The 18,618-nt window shown below is 35.6% G+C and overlaps 1 protein-coding gene and 1 long non-coding RNA gene across 3 annotated transcripts in view; one reads left to right on the top strand and one right to left on the bottom strand.

Moving 5' to 3' along the window:
• Nucleotides 1–117: 117 nt before the first annotated feature.
• LOC127948777 (uncharacterized) lies at nt 118–15,428 on the bottom strand. Its single transcript, XR_008152184.1, has 3 exons — nt 15,310–15,428; nt 1,990–2,074; nt 118–1,473 (listed from the first exon to the last, which is right to left on the bottom strand). It is a non-coding gene; the product is annotated as an uncharacterized LOC127948777 (long non-coding RNA).
• pard3ba (par-3 family cell polarity regulator beta a) overlaps nt 15,317–18,618 on the top strand; it is a 143,978-nt gene continuing 140,676 nt past the window's right edge. Inside the window, exon 1 of one of the 2 annotated variants that reach the window (XM_052545471.1) lies at nt 15,317–15,721. In XM_052545471.1, the coding sequence (XP_052401431.1) occupies nt 15,605–15,721 (117 nt within the window). In that variant the 5' untranslated portion in view covers nt 15,317–15,604. The remainder of the gene's footprint in view (nt 15,722–18,618) is intronic. The other variant, XM_052545470.1, reaches the window with a different exon arrangement.

Below are 18,618 nucleotides of genomic sequence, written 5' to 3'. Positions count from 1 at the left end.
ATGTATATATACTGTAAATACACACACATTCAGTATATATTTTGAAATTATTTAAGTGTATATACATTTATATATTTAAATTATATATGGAGACAAAGCTGATATGTTATGCTTCCTTAGCTGGAATGCAAGGCAACTAACACAATTTATTTTCTCCCAAAATTGGAATACAAATGGAAGGAATAAATAAAATAACAAGTAAATGAAAAGTAAATTAATAAATACAATTTCTGAGATGAGACACTGCTCACTCAATAACAACATGCAGCATGTTGAGTATATGATAATAATTTAGTTTGAAACATTATCACTGTATACTACATACAGCACTGTTGTACATGCTATTTCAAAAAGTCATAGCGCAACATATGCAAAATATACATATACTGTGCATCCTATCCCAAACATAACCTATGATTTTTCTTGTAAACATCAGATGAACATCTGAGTATGTGACAGATCAGATGACTTGTATTTTCGATAAATGATCAAAATTATCAAAATTATAATTTTTTCTTTTATGCCAAAAATCATTAGGATATGTTCCATGAAGACTTTTTTTGTTGTTGTAAATTTCCTTCTCGTAAATATATCAAAACTTAGTTTTTGATTAATATGCATGGCTCAGGATTTCATTTGGACAACTTTAAAGGCATTGTTCAAATAGTTGTATCTCGGCCAAATATTGTCCTATCCTAACAAACCATCAATGGACAGCTTATTTATTATGTTAATTTGATCATGTGCACCCTATGTTAACAGCATGGATGATTTCAAACAGCATCGGTCTTTGCATCATTCAACAGACTTCATTTATCTAACTTTTTTTTGCTGTGACCCTTAGAGGAAAACATGTTCAATTACCTTCATTTGCAGTCAGAATCAACTTTCTGCTAAAATATAAATCCTTTAGGCAAAAGTCCTCATCTGATCACCATGTAATACATTTGTTTAGGAGAAAAAGATCTCATTTGTGATTCTTCCTTTTATACAGGCCTGCCAGCTACATGATGCTTCTTTGTGTGGCAGCAGCGTGGTAAGAAACGATAAAGACGCTTGCCAAAAGCTTGGCTCTGAGTGGATGCGGATGACAAATGTTTTACCTCGAGAAGTGAATGGGGCGGCTTTACGTGTCTGTTGACTGATCCGGGGCCTGCTGCTCCCACACATCTGCTAGCACTCGTCTTTGTTTAACCCATGCTTTGTTATTTCAGAGCCCGAGCGCTCAGAGAGTCACATGATCACAGGCTCCTCTGAGCCTGTCAAATATTCCCGAGGTGCAGCTGGATTTCTCCTCCAGATAAGAGGATCTGGATGCCGTTCTGCATTCTGTGGGAATGAGGAGCTCGAGGACACCTGCTCTACATGAGCTTCTCTGGGCTGGTTGCTCTTTCATAGCTCAGGAGACGCAATTCAGTGCTCAGTTGTTTCTTTCAAGTATCAAATTGGTCTCAGATATTACTCCAAAAATTCCTAAAAAAAAAAAAAAAGACACAAGTGAGAAAATCGATGATATGCAGTAAAATTATCAAGTTAAATTATTATATAAATATTTCATAAATTACATGAAAAAAATTTAATGATTAATAATATTTTGTTGATTAAATTTATTTCATTATTTAAATGTTTTTTTATTATATATATATATATATATATATATATATATATATATATATATATATATACAAAGAAACATTTACAAAGAAATATTCTGCTTATTGACATTATAGACTGAATATCTTGGAAACAAAGTATTGTAGTATTATTGAACTATGCATGAAGGAAAAAGAACAAGCTTTAGATTACAATGTGGTAAAAATATATATCTCAACATTAGAGGATGAATCACTATTTTCATTTTATGACCAGTATGTGATGATGTCACCAAACATCGTGATAGCAAATGACAATGAAATTTGTTGAAAATCAAAAACACAATGACTTTTGCCAGAAAAAATCTGAACATCGGGAGACATTTTTCTAACTCACATGTGAAATGACTTTCTTCTTGGTTTCTTGGGAGAAGAATTCAGTATTTCAGTCTTCATTTGCTGTCCATGTAATCTCATTAACCCTAGGAGAAACAACTGAGATGTTAAAGATCCCATTTGTGATTTTTCTTTCGTCTGGGAAGTGTCTTTAGACAAAAAAATAAACCTGACATTAAGAAAGGAGTGTGAGTAAAGGAAAACAAGATGAAATCAAATGTGGCATTACAACCAAGAAACCCAATGCCGGCCGTATCCAGAGGAAACAGATGGAGTAATAAAAGAGGGGCTTTGATTCACAAACCATCAGTGTTCCTTTCCAGCAGATTAGAAATGTGCTGTTATTGAAGACATGCATCACATGGCGTCTCCACAGTACTCCACAGTATGACTGCACCTTAACCAAGTATGAGCAGCAGTCAGGTTTGCTAACAAACAATTATCCCCAATAATCCCTTTTGAGATGCTAGTCACCGCTGTCATCAAAAGACATTTACCTTGTTTTGAGAAGGTAATTCAGTCATCTGTACGATAATAAACTTCAGCTGCCTGGTGCCGCGGCGCATAAGTGGACGTCTACTGACTTTATTAGGTTGTCTTATTGACCGCAGGATATTAGCTCTCTTCATTATGCATCTTCATTACCATTTTTCAATCAAGGTAATGCCGTAGAGATGGAAAAAATGGACTACTGCTTAATGACAGCAAAAGAAATAATGTCTGGCGGTAATCCGGTAATTTTGAGTCCGAAAACAGCTCTCGCGTGCATCCATATACTGAGATGCATTTATACACAAAAGCAATTACACATTCCCTCATTTCAATGCATTACTGTTTGTGAAGTTGCACTCCAAACACATTTATCTGCAGCTAGTTATCCATCATGTCTGATCATGTCATTTTGCAATAATTGAGCCCCCCGGGGATGCACACAAGATATATTCTCTGCTTTATCTACATTTGCTTTGTTAAATCTCATAATAACTTCCTCTTTGAAAAATCAAAACCGGGGTTCATTAACAAAATGGAAATGTTTGAAATGTCGGTGTTACATTTATGACCATATTTGTGACCATCTCTGGCATCTGGAAGTCACACGCATCATGAGTCCAGCTGTATTACTGAGAAACACTATGCTGTATTGTAGTATGTAGTATGTGACACCATGTAAAACTCGGAGGGCGACGCCATATAAACAATCTGCTTAATGAGCTTGAGTGCTTGGTTCTTTATCCCCACAGAACAACACAGCAGGGGACAGAAGAGGGCAGTTTGTCTTTGTCACATTAGGGAAAGACTAGGGAAAACAGTCGTTAAACTAGGCACAGATCTCACAAATAATTAGGGGTGATTGTTAAGTAAAACATATGTAGTACTGTTTACATATTTAGGGGTTAGGGAAACCATATCTTTAACATTAAAAGTTTCTCCCATTCTGTACTCTGTGCATTTTCCTCTGAATATATCTGCCATAAGAAAATTACCATTTTTGGTAATTATAATAAAGTTTATGGTGTCATCAGGGTTGCGAAAACATGCCCAACTGCAACTCAAAACTACCCCAATCGCATTTCGAGGGGGGTTCCCCAGTAAAAATCGCATTGAGGGAGGTAAAATACATGTTTTTCGATCGGATCATGCCGTAAAGCATTCAAAATTAGCATTCCGGGGTCTGAATATCACTTTAACTTCAACCGGTGGACATGTAAAACAACCCACGGCACAGAGTAGCCCAATTCTGCTGGAAAACCATGGACTTGGCAAAAATGAGTGTTATAAGTGAACAGTTTTATGTCTGTAGGTGGCACTGTGTAGCTAAAGCCAAGACTGTCTTCAGAGTCAATCCAACGGTTTCCTCCTTGGGCTGGAAAATGACGGATCTCTGACAATAATATGCTGTTTTCTCTGAAGCCTTGAAGTGAGATTTTAGCTTCCCAGCCATCGAGTGACTGGCTGCTGACCTTTAGAGTTTGTGTTTTCACACACCAGCGCTGTGTGAAACTGTATTTATTGATTTCCTTTGTAGATGTTGAAGCAGGGTCACGATTAATATTAATCAGTGCAGTAAGAATAAAGAATGTTTAAAATAGCCGAATGTTTTTACAATGTATGCATCTTTGCATCTAAAACCTTTATCTTTAAAATTCTTTTAAGCCAGTTTCTTATTTAAATGTGCTAGACTTTTGATTTTCACACGGCAGCAAGAAATTTTTTTTACACTGAACGAGAGACTTCAGTGAGTAAACAACCTAGAAACCACCCAGAATGCCTTAGCAACTACATAGCTTCACCCTAGCAACCATGTAGCAATGACCTGGCAATACCCTAAAGCACTGTGGAGCTTTGCCCAGGAAAATGTTTTATTACTGTGGCAAAATGGGTAACAACTAAATAGAAAAATAGTTAAAATATTATAAAACACCCTGGTAACAAGATTTACTTCAATACATTTAGTACATTGTCTAATGTAAATAATCTACATTGTCTTGCTCTCAGTTATTGAAGCCCTAAGACTGACAAGAGCCGAATACAAATCTTCAATAATTTTCTTGCTTGATCTGTCCGCTGCTTTTGACATGGTTAACCACTAGATCCTCCTGTCAACCCTTCTGACAAAGGGAATCTTAGGAACCCACTCTAGTAGAGGTTTGAGTCTTATCTATCAAATAGGTCCTTCAAAGTATCTTGGAATGGCGAGGTGTCCAAGTCGCAACATCTAACTAATGGGGTGCCTCAGGGCTCAGTTCTTGGACCACTTCTCTTCTCTGTCTACATGGCATTATTAGGTTCTGTCATTCAGAAACATGGCTTTTCATACCACTGCTATGCTGAAGACACTCAACTCTACCTCTCATTCCATCCTGATGACCTGACGGTAGCTGCTCGCATCTCAGCTTGTCTAACAGACATTTCTTGCTGGATGAAGGACCTTTACCTTCAACTCAACCTCGCCAAGACAGAACTGTTTGTGGTTCCTGCAAACTCATCTTTATTTGACCCTCTAACTTTAGCACTCACTATTCTAATTCTATTCTTCACAAAAAAAATCGAACTAGCTTTCTAATCTTTTTCTATTCTATCTCTTTTCTTTTTATCTATTATATTATTTAAAAGCCCTTGCTTCGTGTACTGCGTTTAAGCTAACTGAGACTTATGCTAGTTATAGCATTTGTTTGTATATCATTGCTCTTTTGTTGTTTTTGATTGCTTTTATTGTCCTCATTTGTAATTCACTTTGGATAAAATTGTCTGCTAAGTGACAAAATGTAAATGTCTAATAATAATGTAAGCTTTGCTCAAAACACATTGCATTTGAGAAGGAGTTATTGATCAATTTCATTGGGAGATGTACAGTAAAAACAGTAGGAGGCCAAAACACAGTGTTAGAATTATCTTCTGTCACCAATGTCAGAATGAACAGTTTATGCACTTGTGCAGTGCAATTACTAATAAGTACAAGATTGAAGAAGAGCAACAATTAAGTTTGAAGGATTAAAATGTTTAAAAGTCTCTGTTTAATCCCTATTTATTCTCTAAAAGAGGCCGAAAAGCAGTTCAGATAATATAGAAGCCTCACTTGGGATGTATGATCTTCTTGTAAAAATGTTTCTTCAGTCTTTAGCCATGGTGACTCCCATTATGATGCAAATAATGCTCATATAGACAAAATGGCCCGAGTCTGGCCTGGATCAATTGTGCCTCTGGGCTCATGGCATTTATGGAAATTATGATCATAGATCAATACATCCCGCTTACTGCAACTCAATTCTAATTGATCTGTTGTTAGGGAATGGGATACAGAAGGCAAGACAGACTTTCACGGTCTGAGAAAATGAGCTACTTTGTCTTTGCTGCGGTTTGGAAAGAACTGAAAAACACTTCAAACAGAGACAAAAGAAAAGGTTATTTCTGCCTAGAATTATTTCTGCTTTATGATAAAGAGATTATTTCATAATGAACCCGTCTAGGCTGCTTTTATCTTGCTTTCTACTTTTCTAGGAGGCAGTGAAAACCTAAAAGGAAGTTATTTTGCCTTTCCTTTGAGTGTAATGAGATTTGCACACATACTTTGATTACACTCAAAGACCCTTTAAGACAAATCGATTCACTAGAAGGTGATTTTGGAAAGTCCTCCATCATAAAAGACAAAAAAGTACAGCTCTTGAAAAAGAATAAAATGTCCAAAACTCTCTCAGAATTACATTTTAACAATGTATTTTAAACCACCAATTAAATCATAAATAAATAAATAAATGCAAAGATACAGTATATATTATTCAAATAAATGTTAAATGCTACAATAAATGCAAATATTACAGTCAATATACTGTACTATTTGCTTTAATATCTTAACTTATGTTCATAAAAAATATATTTATAAAATCATTCTAAAATAATATTAATGAAGTTGTAAAAATTGCAATGGGATAATGGGAATCACAAAATGTCCAGATGCACGATGGACATGATAATTTTGTTACAAAAGTGCAAATGTCATAAATATAATTGAACAATGCAAAAACTTGGACATTATTTTCTTCATGCAGAATACTATTTCTATGCTACTGTATCAATTCCTCTCAAGCTCACCCTCGTACCTGAACTAATTTGTTTTCCCCTGAATAATATGCCTCAAAACACTTGCAATATGCATCATAATCAGAAACTGTGGAACTAATCTAAACACAACAATTGAAAAGGAATCGCATGTTCGAACCACATCAACAAAAGCAGGCCTCACGATTTCCCTTCATCCTTTGCTCTTTCTGTTCACAGCATCGCTCTCTTTCTCTCTCTCTCTCTCTCTCTCTCATTCTTTGAACCTTTCTTCCTCTCTTTCCTTCTCATCTCTCTTTAGACTCTTATGCTCCTTTTCTTCCTTTCTCTATAGAAATCAACCGAAATCTTCCATTCCATTCATTTGAATGCTCAGCACATTTGGGGTCATCTTAGCCAGCACTTCAAAGACAGAAGCTAGAGTTCGTGCCATGCTAGGGGCTCTTAGATCAGGGAAGCGATCCGACTGTTGAAACAAAAATAATCTCTGTCAATACTTGTCTTTTGGTGTGACTGAAAGCAGAGGAATTTGTGTGGGTGCACTGAGAAATTTTGTCCGTTTAAGTAGATTAGCATCATCAATATAAAAGTCTTTACAATTCTTTGTAAGTCTGTCTGTTGATATTTGTAATCCCAAGTTTGTTGCATGAATGATAAATTAATTAAGTTGTGCTTGCTTACACCATAGCAAACTGTAACACTCCAAACTGTAACATTATCTTGAGAAATCTAGCTATTTAATATCTATGGAAGGGTTTATGTTATCTTTTGTTTTCATTCTCTTTCTCTGGTCACCCTTGACTCTGGGGTCAGATAGGAAACGATTGAAAGCCCTTGACAACTCTAAATGCTTCTGGTAGGGAAAGTGTGGCATGGTTCATATAGACAACCCTATAAACCACAGAAAAACAGGATAAATATGATTGGTATGATTTTAAAAGACCATAGGCATGATCAACAATAGAGAACAACTTTAAGGAAGCATTGTCATTTCTGTTGTTTTGGCCTACAATATTACACTCTTGTTAGTGTTATTTAGTTGATTGTTTAATGAGTGACAAAGAGTGCTTGGTAGGTATTTTAAGTGCATTTTTGCCAAGTGTGAAGAGTTTTGAAAAAGCGATGCACTGTGTAAGTATTGAGAAATATGCCCTAGGGATTGTAAAAAAACTGTAATATTGTCATGCAAAGGCAAAATGTAGTAACCATAGATATTTTTGTCAGGTCTGAACACGTATCTTTTTCCTTAACTGATGGGTTTGGATGGGCTATGTTTGGATACAGAGAAAGCCATGTCTGAAAACGGACATTTTTAACCAAATTCTATGGTTACATATTGTGTTTATGTTGTATAGGGCAATTCAATATTATATTAAGTCTATGTTTAATAGTATTGGCACTTGCTGATGCAGCAGTAGTCTCTTACATCTGTGTGTAGCAAGCTGCTGCTATAGCTAGGTAAAAGAGATTTTATTAAATGCAGTTGCACTTAAGTTTCAGTAATGTAAAATAATTGAGTGGATTTTAACTGTATTGTATTCAAATGAGTTCACAATACTCATAACTATTGTTTTCTATGATTCGAGGGAATCGGTTTCCTCAATTGAAATGAGTTACCACAAATTCACAGGATAGCTAGCTAGTTAGCTAGCTAGCTAGCTAGCTAGCTAGCTAGATAGATAGATACTACAGGACATAGTCATCTAACTTGGAATTATAAAGTAGTAAATTAGTAACTTTATGATCATCAGCATAATCTTTACTTTCATAAATCAGTGTGATTTTGAGCTCCTTTGATCTTTTCCTCTTCATTCTAATTCTTTAATCTGAGCTTAATAGTTTTGACTATGGTTAGTGTAGAAATACCATGATTAATTTTGGTAAGGGTTAAGACTAAAATGCTTAGTCTTAGTATTTTTGAGACTTGTAGAACAAGTGCAACTAAACGAACCATCCAAACAGTTCAAAAAGTCATTAAAATAGAAATACAGCATTAGTACAATTCTGTGAGGTGTGGTTAATGAATAAAGTAAGCTACTGTGACAGTGTTAAGCAACCAGCTGGCTCTAAAAGCTGAAGAAGAATGTATTAGTGTAGCGCCGTGAGTGAACGTGGTGAGCGTGTATTGCAAAGTCCAACAGGATTTTTCATTGTGATAAATGAACAGTGCCATTCAGTCATATTAAACCACGTCAGCCAGCTGTTCCCTCGGCTCCACAATCGCGTCCCCCCCTCAATTTAAGTTCATCACAACCTCACCAAGCCAATTGCTGCTATTAGCGGTATTACCTCCACCCTGTTTGCTTTTGTTCAAAATGTACCTCATAATTGCCCCAAATCGCTGTTAGACATTTGCAGCAATTAGTCGGGAAATTAGGAATGTCGTGCTCGCTCCAGAATTGCCGTAGTTTTTCATCACAGGATTTGTTCTCTCTTTGCTAAGTGTTAGCATGCCATAATGAACTTTAATTAAGCGGCTCCCCAAATGTAGCGGAAATTGCAGCGCGAGCGAGATGCCAGCGAGGTGGGGAAAGATTTGTGACAATCCGCTAATTTGATCCATTAGGCACAGGTGTAAGTCTGTGCTAAAGCTAGCGTTTCTGTCTTAGCATCTGTCAGTGTGTGGAGATTTTAGGTTGTAGCTAAATTATGTATTGCATATATTATTATTATTATTATTTTTAGGTTGAAAACATTTTTTTTTCATGTAACCTGTGTTAAATGATGTAAAAGAAAACAAAAGCTTTTTAGTAAAGAAATGGTTAACCTGTAAGTGACAATTCTGTATTTATTTATTTAGTCAAGTACAGATTTAATACTAATCAATGCCTTAGTGTGCAGAGACCAACATTTAAACTTGAATTCTCTGTGGCTTTGTAATTGGTTATAAGACCAAGTAAGTTCAGTTAATCTATCAAATTGATTCACTTAGTGAATTTCAGCTGGTTAAAAAAGGCTCAAAGGCATTTTCTAAAGCCTAGTTTAGGACATATTTTTCTTGACCAAACTTGGTGTCAATGGACTTTTGTTTCTAATGAAGACAGAAGTCATCAAGGATGATGTATTTGGCTATTAAAGTAATGAAGTTGCTGCCATAATTGCTTTTACAGTCTAGGATCAAAAGAGTAGGCCTACATAACCCAAAACGCACCTCTGCACCTAACCAATCTCTTTTAGTCGTGAACAGAGAGGAGCTTTGTGCTGGCTTTTATTAGACATGGTTAAAGGCTGGTTTCTTCGCTTAAAGACCGCTTTGTTCATGAGTTAGTGATTAAAGGAACAGATCCCCATCATAGCTGCCCACATGGGTTCCCCTGAGAGCCCACAATGGACCTTTCAAAACAAAACACTTCTCACTTTTTCAGTATGTCATAAAAGGGAATCTTATATACTGTAGATAACCTCATAAAACTATAGGTTTCTTAATCACCAAATCAGCATATTAGAATAATTTCTGATGGAAACAGCTGATACAACTGATGTATTTTGATAGCTTTGCCATTACAGAAGAAAAAAGTAAATACAAATAAAGTGTCAAATATATTAATATATATTATATATAAGCTATTTCACAATATTTAGTCAGAATTCACAAAAATATTAGGAGTAGGCTATAGAAAGAAGGTTTACTTTCATTTAGGCTATCCATCAAAGAAACCTGAAAAAATTATACTCAGCTGTTTTTTGAGCAGCAAATCAGAATATTAGAATGATTTTTGAAGGGTCATGTGACAGGAGTTACTGGAGTAATGATTTCAGCTTTGATCACAGCAATCAATTACATTTTAAATATATAGAAGATAATTCAAGAATTATTTGATTGGTAATGTATATCAAGCAATTTATACATACACATTTTAACTAGTTTTACTTAAAACAAAATAACTAAATATAATAAAAAAGTGATCAAGTCTGAGTTTTTTTATATATAATGAAAAATATATATTTAATTCAACTAGTCTCACTTTTTTCTCTTGTAAGTAAAAAAATAAAATAAAAAAAAGAAAGAAAGTAAAATGAAAAAAGGCAGTTCAATGGGGAACTAACATATCTTCTTTATAACCAATATCTGCTGTCACCCCTAAGCTAAGCTGTTTTCTTTCCAGATATGGTTGGTTCAAGGCAAATAGATCTGGGAGCCCCGTCTGTTGTTTGGTTATAAGGTGGAAATTGATTTAGGATTGTTAAAACATCGCTTGGTGCCCGCCGAAGCCCAGATTAGGCAATGAAAACAGATGACACAATCCCGTCTGTTTGCTCAAGTCTGTCATATCCTCACACATCCAACCCCGGCCTGCCATAACTATGCGTAATGAGCATATTCCTCTCAAACAATACGTCTTCTGGTCGGGCAAAGTGCTCGGCGTCTGTAGGGGCCGGTGATGGATTAAATGGAAGACACTGGGCAGATGTGGAAGAGAGTCTGATGAGAATGATTGAATAAGAGCCAAGACGACGTCCGCAAAGATCTTCCGAGAAAAGGCTTTCGGTAACCTCTGAAAATGCAATCAGGTTTGTTTGTTTGTGCTCAAACGTTCTCTGACACACGCTAGATGCAATTAAATACACCCACACCGAGTGCAAAGCAAGTCATGCACATGCACACTAATGCAAGGAATGTGGAGCGCAACCATGCGTGAAGAATTTACATGATAAACAAACGTACATCTTGTACTCTATTTCTTCATAATTTGGGCAGCACTGATCTGGGAAGTTTAAAACAGGACTTGTATTTCATTTCTCATTCTTCTAAATGATGTCTCTGGTTGGTTAGATAACGAGAGCAGAACTGCACTGTGGGGGAAGTCACGTCCAGTCAAAAACTCCTCGTCATGAGATAAAAATAAAGGATGCTGGTTTTTCTATAAACAGACATGTAGTGTGTTAAACTGATCTGTTCCCTTTGCTTCAATGGGTTCATAGAGAATAATCCACACAGTTCCACCAACAACAGGAAGTACTAGAGAACGAGGGTGCTCCCTTTATAACAAAGGTACTTTTGATACAGGATCCTTCAAACCTACAATACACTTTCTTCGCTTATGTTTGAAATAGTACACAAGCATATCATACTTAAAATTTTTGCACAATATAGTATGCACTGAATGCAAAAAATTTAAAATTAAACATATAAAACAATCTCAAAGTTGTAAAGAAAATTTTTTGTTTCTGCCACAGAATAAAGAAAAATGGTTTCTGACTTTTTATTTTTGCGACTTTATTTCTCACTTTTTAACTAGCATTTTGTTATTTAGATTATTATTTCATTATTACTAAATCTTGCAATTCTATTTGTTTTTTGTATTTTATCACACAATTCTGATGAGTGTATATGTTACAATTCAGATGTTAATTCTGATATTTTAGGTGGAAACAATTTTTTTTTTTTTTTTTTGTAAAACCTGGTTAACAATTTATTTAAATGATTGTTTAAAAGTAAATCCATAGTGATCCACAAGTTTTCTCCCCCAATATGATATACATGAGATTACATTGAATTAATGGTCTGTAAACACTATAATTTGCACACACATAATTTTTTATACGAAACATTTAGAAATCTGATTAATTTGAATAAATTTGAGTTCCTGTAATAACACTATTTTATTACAACAATTTTTTACAAAATAATGTAATATTTATAATGCTGCTCTTGGTCACTAAATTGTAACTTAAAAAAAAAAGAAATAATAGCTTGATTGCTAAAATATGAGCAGCTTAACATTTCTTTGACTCAACTCATAAACATTTTCTTGACTCAAAACTGGATTTTAAATGCAGAATAACCGTTTTTAAAGAGGGTAGCTACAAAATACTTTTTTTAATGTAAGCATTCTGAACCCATCCCATAATAATCCCTCTTACTGCAAGCAAACCATGTATATAAAGCACTAAAGACCGGTTTGATGAACAGCATAAAATGATCAGGCCTCTATCCCTCCTGAGCACGTTACTTCACAATAGGAAAAAGATAAACAGCTTTTCTTCAACCAAAACAGAGTCTCATTCTTTCTGTTGCCCTCTCCATGAACTCACTGAAATGATGCTTACTGTCTAGCAGCTGCAGAACAGTGTTTTACTACTTTCATACTCGCCAGTGCAAATGCAATAAGCCATTTAATCAAGCCCAATCAATTAAAACACTACAGACTGAGGTTATAAGCGTGAAATGAATACTTTGCACGCCACACAAAATGAGAGTGGTAAAATGATATTACGCTCCCGCAACAGCGCCATGAAAAATATTAGATTCCTTGTTAATTAAATTTTTCGCTGCTTATTTCTTTTTGGGATTTTAATAAAAAAATGTTTAACATCAAGAGAAGCTTGCTGGTGAACTAATGCTTCTTTTTTACTTCATTATTTAATGATGTTTTTGAACACGTGTCCACTGTGGGAAATTGAATTCATTGTCAACAGCAATGATGTCCTTCTGAAATTTGATAGCGGTTTCTCTTATCACTTTGTTGGAATTTTAGCATCAACAGAACTTCCAGGAACTCCAGGAATGTTCCAGGAACTAACAGTTTCAGAATCTTGGCTGGTCTTGACTATAGGCCTTTGTGTGCTTTTCGTTTCATTTTGTTTCATTCTGATCTTTTCTGTGTTGTAAATTATTGACTCGCTGACTCTACTTGGCCTCGGTTTCAGATGCATGATGGGAGATTTTCCTTCAGAACGTGCTGGAACAGAGCGAGTCAGCAAGAATCAGAAACACATTCCCACACTATGACGCCATCACCACCATGCAGAGGTTTAGTTGATGTTGATGATATGGAATGTTTCAGTGTCGGCTTACAACTATCTGTATGTTGTCCATTTTTGACCCACATGAACATCTACATTTTCCCAAAGGGATTGGGGATCATTCAGTTTGTGTTAATACATTTAAAAGGATGAAAATGCATTATTTACTCACATTTATGTCATTCTAAACTTGTGTGGTTTTCCTATCTGTGAGATAATGATAAATGACTTTTTAAAATGAAAGGCGAGACTTCCTTTCCAATAGCTGCCGCTTTGAATGTTAACTTTTGAATGCAACACACATCGTGCACACACACACATACACATACACACATATATATGTATATATTTATTGTTACTTTTACTTTAGCTTACGCACCTTGGAGGCATGAAAAGAAGAAAATAATTAATGCAAATAAATGATATGACACAAATGAGAGCACTTGACTGGCTAGCAATAGCTGCAGACAATGAAAAGTTAATTGGCAGTGAAAGGTTTATTTATGCAAGGACTTACAGTTGATTTATATTGTAACCATCATATTAAACATTTGCTTGATACCCTTGAGATTTTTTAAATGCTCTCATGCTTAATTCTGAGCATCTGAGGCACAGTTTTATAGTTATAATGGTTATCTCCACCAGCTCCATTAACTCCTCTGTGCTGGCTAAGCAGTTTTTTTGATGTTTGACACATCTGTCATACTCGCTTTAAATGCGTGCCTCATAAACCTGATGCGCTGTGAGACCATCTACACTTCCAAAATGAATGAATGTTCCAAAAACATTTTGAGCTTCACTTTCCCCATTATATTTTATGGGGAGGAACGGGAAGCATTGTGTACCATAACTTTCTCCAAATGGTTATGGTTATTGCATGTATGGGAAATCAGATATCAGAAAGAGACAAGCCTGGGTTTTGGCTGGCACAGTCACCCCTCCAGATGGCACAGTTTGGCATCTCCTGTTATAATGATGGGATGGCCTAGGATTTAAGGGGCAGTGCCAGCTTACTATCCAGTGTACTGTTGTAATATTGGTGTATATACTACAAGAACTGTTTACTTCTTAACTGTTAACCTTTTATTGAGCAAGGATGCATTAAATCAATCAGAGGTGACACTAAAGATTTTTTTTTACATTATTTTTCAAATAAATGCTTTATAAATGATTTATCAAAAAGGGCATGCATCACTGTTTCCACAAATATATTAAGCAGCACAAAATTGTTTTCAACATTGATAAATAATAAGTAATGTTTTTTAAGCACCAAATCAACATATCAGAATGATTTCTGAAGGATCATGTGACACTTAAAGTTAGAAGCTTTGCATCACAGGAATAACAATATCTCAAAAGAGGAAACAGTTATTTTAAATTGGCCCTACTGCTGTTTTACTGTATCTGTGATTAAATAAATGAAACATTGGTGACCAAGCACAGGAGACTCAAAAACATTTACAAAAATCATACAGATGCCAGACTTCTGAACAGTATAGTGCAAGTCTTCTGGGCAAATATAGTCTGGGGAGCTATAAAGAATAACTACTTCTGCATAATTAATCTGAATTAATTAAAGTAGGCTACACGAATGCTAATTAGAAGTCTATCTATCTATCTATCTATCTATCTATCTATCTATCTATCTATCTATCTATTTATCTAATTTTAGAGGCAGATTCCCTCCAAAAGCTTAAGCACTTAACATGATTTAGACCAAGTACTGATATTCCTGGATATTCTGAATGTGAAAATATGGCATTCGAGTTTACTGTATCTTAAGGAGAATCCCTATTTTTACTTTATTCTTGTAGAGTATGTGAGATTATCCGTTTTTGTTTTTTTAAATAAATTAATAATAATAATCAAAACAAAAAAATATTTCAAGCTAAAATAAATAAATAAATAAATCAAGCTAAGCAGTGAAAGTAGGCTACATCTTCCTTTCCGCAGTAGCGATTCTCTGTATGGACTGAGCCTGTGTAGCTTCATAAAGCAGTCTGAGTTGTTCACTTACTATTTTGCCGCTTCCGGTTTCACTCTGGACCTGCGGGCGCGAAATCAGGAGAAACCTATTGAGACTTTCTCTGTCTTCCAGGACTGTTCAGTCTGTGGAATGATTCCTGGGCGGTTATTCCGTCCATGGACTTAATACTGGTTTACCCAAGACTTCTTTTATCACTTTAAAGAGAAAGAAGATCACCTGTAACTGCTGACCAATGACACCTGTTGTCTCTTCAGCGCTCGCTTTAAGAGAAACTCTGCTGTAAACAAACTACAAGGATATTTGAACGTTTGGTGACGCAGTTAAGATGAAAGTGACGGTGAATTTCGGGGAAACAAGGATTGTCGTCCCGTGTAAAGACGGTTGGATGGTGCGGGATTTGATCGATCAAGCCACTCAAAGATACAAGAAGATTGTTGAACAGGTGACGTGTTGTTTTTAAGTTCGAATTTGATGAGACGGACAGTTAAATCGTAATTTATTAATTCGATTATTCACTATGGATTGTATAAATATCGCTAGTTTGATAGTTGTTATTGGAATTAATGAAAACAAACTACACCTGTTTACCACGAATCGTACTATGACGTAGGCCTGGTTTATGAATATTAATTAGACCCTACTTGACGCTGCTTGAGGAGTTTAAAGAGGAAAGCGACGCTCATGAATATTAACTATGCCACGGTGACGTTGCGAGGCTCGTTAATATTAAACGTAGGCCTTCACCATAGTACAATTGATAACCGGGTATGCTCGCATGCTCAGACCACGTGATCTCGAGCTGTCAACTCTGACATTTTTCAAATTTCTGTCTATTGTTTTGAATATTCATTAACCGTAGACATTCCTGCAATCTGATACTGGGCTAAAAGTTTGTCATGATGAGCCTCAAAAATGCAAATATGATCTTTTAGACTGCTCATTATATGTCTGGGAAATTTGGTTATGAAATAACCTTTGTTACCAGTGACTTTCACTTCACTTTTGGTGTGAATTGATTACAGTTTGAAACACACATCAAGATATATAATATATAATATACACTGTAGGTCTTTTAAGTTGAGGTCAGAAAAAAATGATAGCCTGAATGCACTGTAAGTCGCTTTGGATAAAAGCATACATTTAATTTAATTTTAATTTAAGTAAGTACAAAGAAATAGGAAGTACAATTTAATTGAAATTTAGTTTTGAAATGGAAAGACTATTAATAGTAATCTTGTAAATACTCCAGAAATCTTTTTTATTAACAACTTGAAAAATTGTTTTAGTATTGTATTTATTGTATGTTTATGTCTTATGTAGTATTTGATTTGATAAGCACCAGCCATTATTGTGAGAATGTAAAAGGTGTTGCATTGCATTAATTAATACATTTTATAATGTCTTCTTAAATATACTTATAATGGGTGAAATATTGCTTCTTAATGATAATAATAATACATTATGCAATTTTCAGATCTTCTAGTTCATGCAATACTCAGATCTTCTAATCTCCAATTCTTAATATCATCATTAATTTAAACTTATACAAATCCTACCTTTATTCCACTATAGTGGGGCTCTTTGATATAATATTTTAATACTGCAATGCTTGTTCTTGTTAACTCTCCTAGTCCTTTTGTATAGCTTCAGCACTAAATGCCAGCTGGAATAAAGAGGCGCTTATGTGACGAATACAGCCGTGTCATTAATCGCTGCCTATCTCCAAATGCAGGTGGCAGGCTGTGTTTGATTAGTTTGGCCTGGACTCTCGGGCTGAGATGGCTGGCTTTATGGGAGGTTTTAGTATGCCTGACTGATGGACGTTATCAGCTGAGATTGGCTCAGTCGGGTGTGATGGGACGCTGCCAGACGTGCTGGGGTAGACGTGGGCGCTTTATCTATTCTGTCAACCCACCTCTCGGGTCTCGTGCGTCACTGAAGTATTGAGCCCTTCATCTATGATAGCCGTGCATCCATGATGCAGTTCTCCTTGATTAGACCTTGTGCATATTCACATAACAAATGGGCAATTTGTGGTGATGTGATGTTAGTTTTACATTTTGAGATGCAAATGTGACTCTGCTACAGATTGATGTTTAATTTTGTATTTACTTTGAGATATGAGCTGTTATTATTAGTTTATGGTATGGCCAATTTGTAATGATGTCAACAATGAAATTACATTATGCTTTATTAATGAAGGCCAGGGTCCCATTTTGGGAATTTGACTGCATGATTATTTGAATAAGTTTCAGGGCTGCACAATTACAATTTAAGATGCACGTTTAGATCTAGTCCAGTTCTGTTCAGGACACAACATGTTTTTTTTTTTTTTTTTTTTTTCTTGGCAGTAATTGTGCATTGTAACAAGTGATCAAATTTTTCTGTGTGCATGCAATAACACCTTTATGCCATTGCATGTATATGTTAAACTGAGTCTGGTGAAGTCTGTACATAGTGTAAGCGTGTTTTGTCATACTCCACTGCTTGCTACCTTTTGGAAAATATATCTTGTTACTAGTATATCCACATTATACTCCGCTTCCCACAATCAGTTCTATAAGAAAACAGTGAAATAAAACTAGATGTCCCACTCAATAATGTTTATGTGTCCAGCCAGATCTTATGGACTGGTTGAGATTACCTCACTGACAGCAAAAGAAAACTGCTTTATTATCCTGCCATAGCTGGGGTCTGTCGGGCTGCTGCTAACCTCTGAGGATGGCTGGAGAGCTGACTTGGCAGGCAGCGCTGTTGAGATCACTACACATGGCACACTTCCAAGAGCACAACGCCATCAGCATCAGCAGCCATCACTAGAACAAATTGCTCTGTCACAATGTGATATCAACTCCTATAGGACTATACCTTTGCATAAAAGGAGTAGTTCACACACACACACACAAAAAAAAAAATAGCTGAAATGTACACTACCTCAGGCCATCCAAGATGAAGATGAGTTTGTTTCTTCATCTGAACCTATGTGGAGAAATTTAGCATTACAGTACTTTGCTTGTTCACCAGTGGATCCTCTGCCGTGAATGGGTGCCGTCAGAATGAGAGTCCAAACAGCTGATAAAATTAATATCACAATAATTAATCCACACCACTCCAGTCCATCAGTTAACCTCTTGTGAAGTAAGCTGTGTGATTGCAAGAATCTAATTCATCACTGACCCGTCTGAATCAGGGGAGAAATATGCAGAGATCAAACAAAATCAATCCAAAACTTTTATGATATGAGAGAACAATGGGGGATAGACTGGACGAAATGTTATGGATTAGGGACTTGCGGTTTAAATTCAAGTCATGATGGATGTTTTTTTCTTAGAAACATGG

This window comes from Carassius gibelio, chromosome B1, assembly GCF_023724105.1.
Source record: "Carassius gibelio isolate Cgi1373 ecotype wild population from Czech Republic chromosome B1, carGib1.2-hapl.c, whole genome shotgun sequence".
NCBI classification, from domain to species: domain Eukaryota; kingdom Metazoa; phylum Chordata; class Actinopteri; order Cypriniformes; family Cyprinidae; genus Carassius; species Carassius gibelio.
This window is presented reverse-complemented; position numbering and strand designations above follow the sequence as displayed.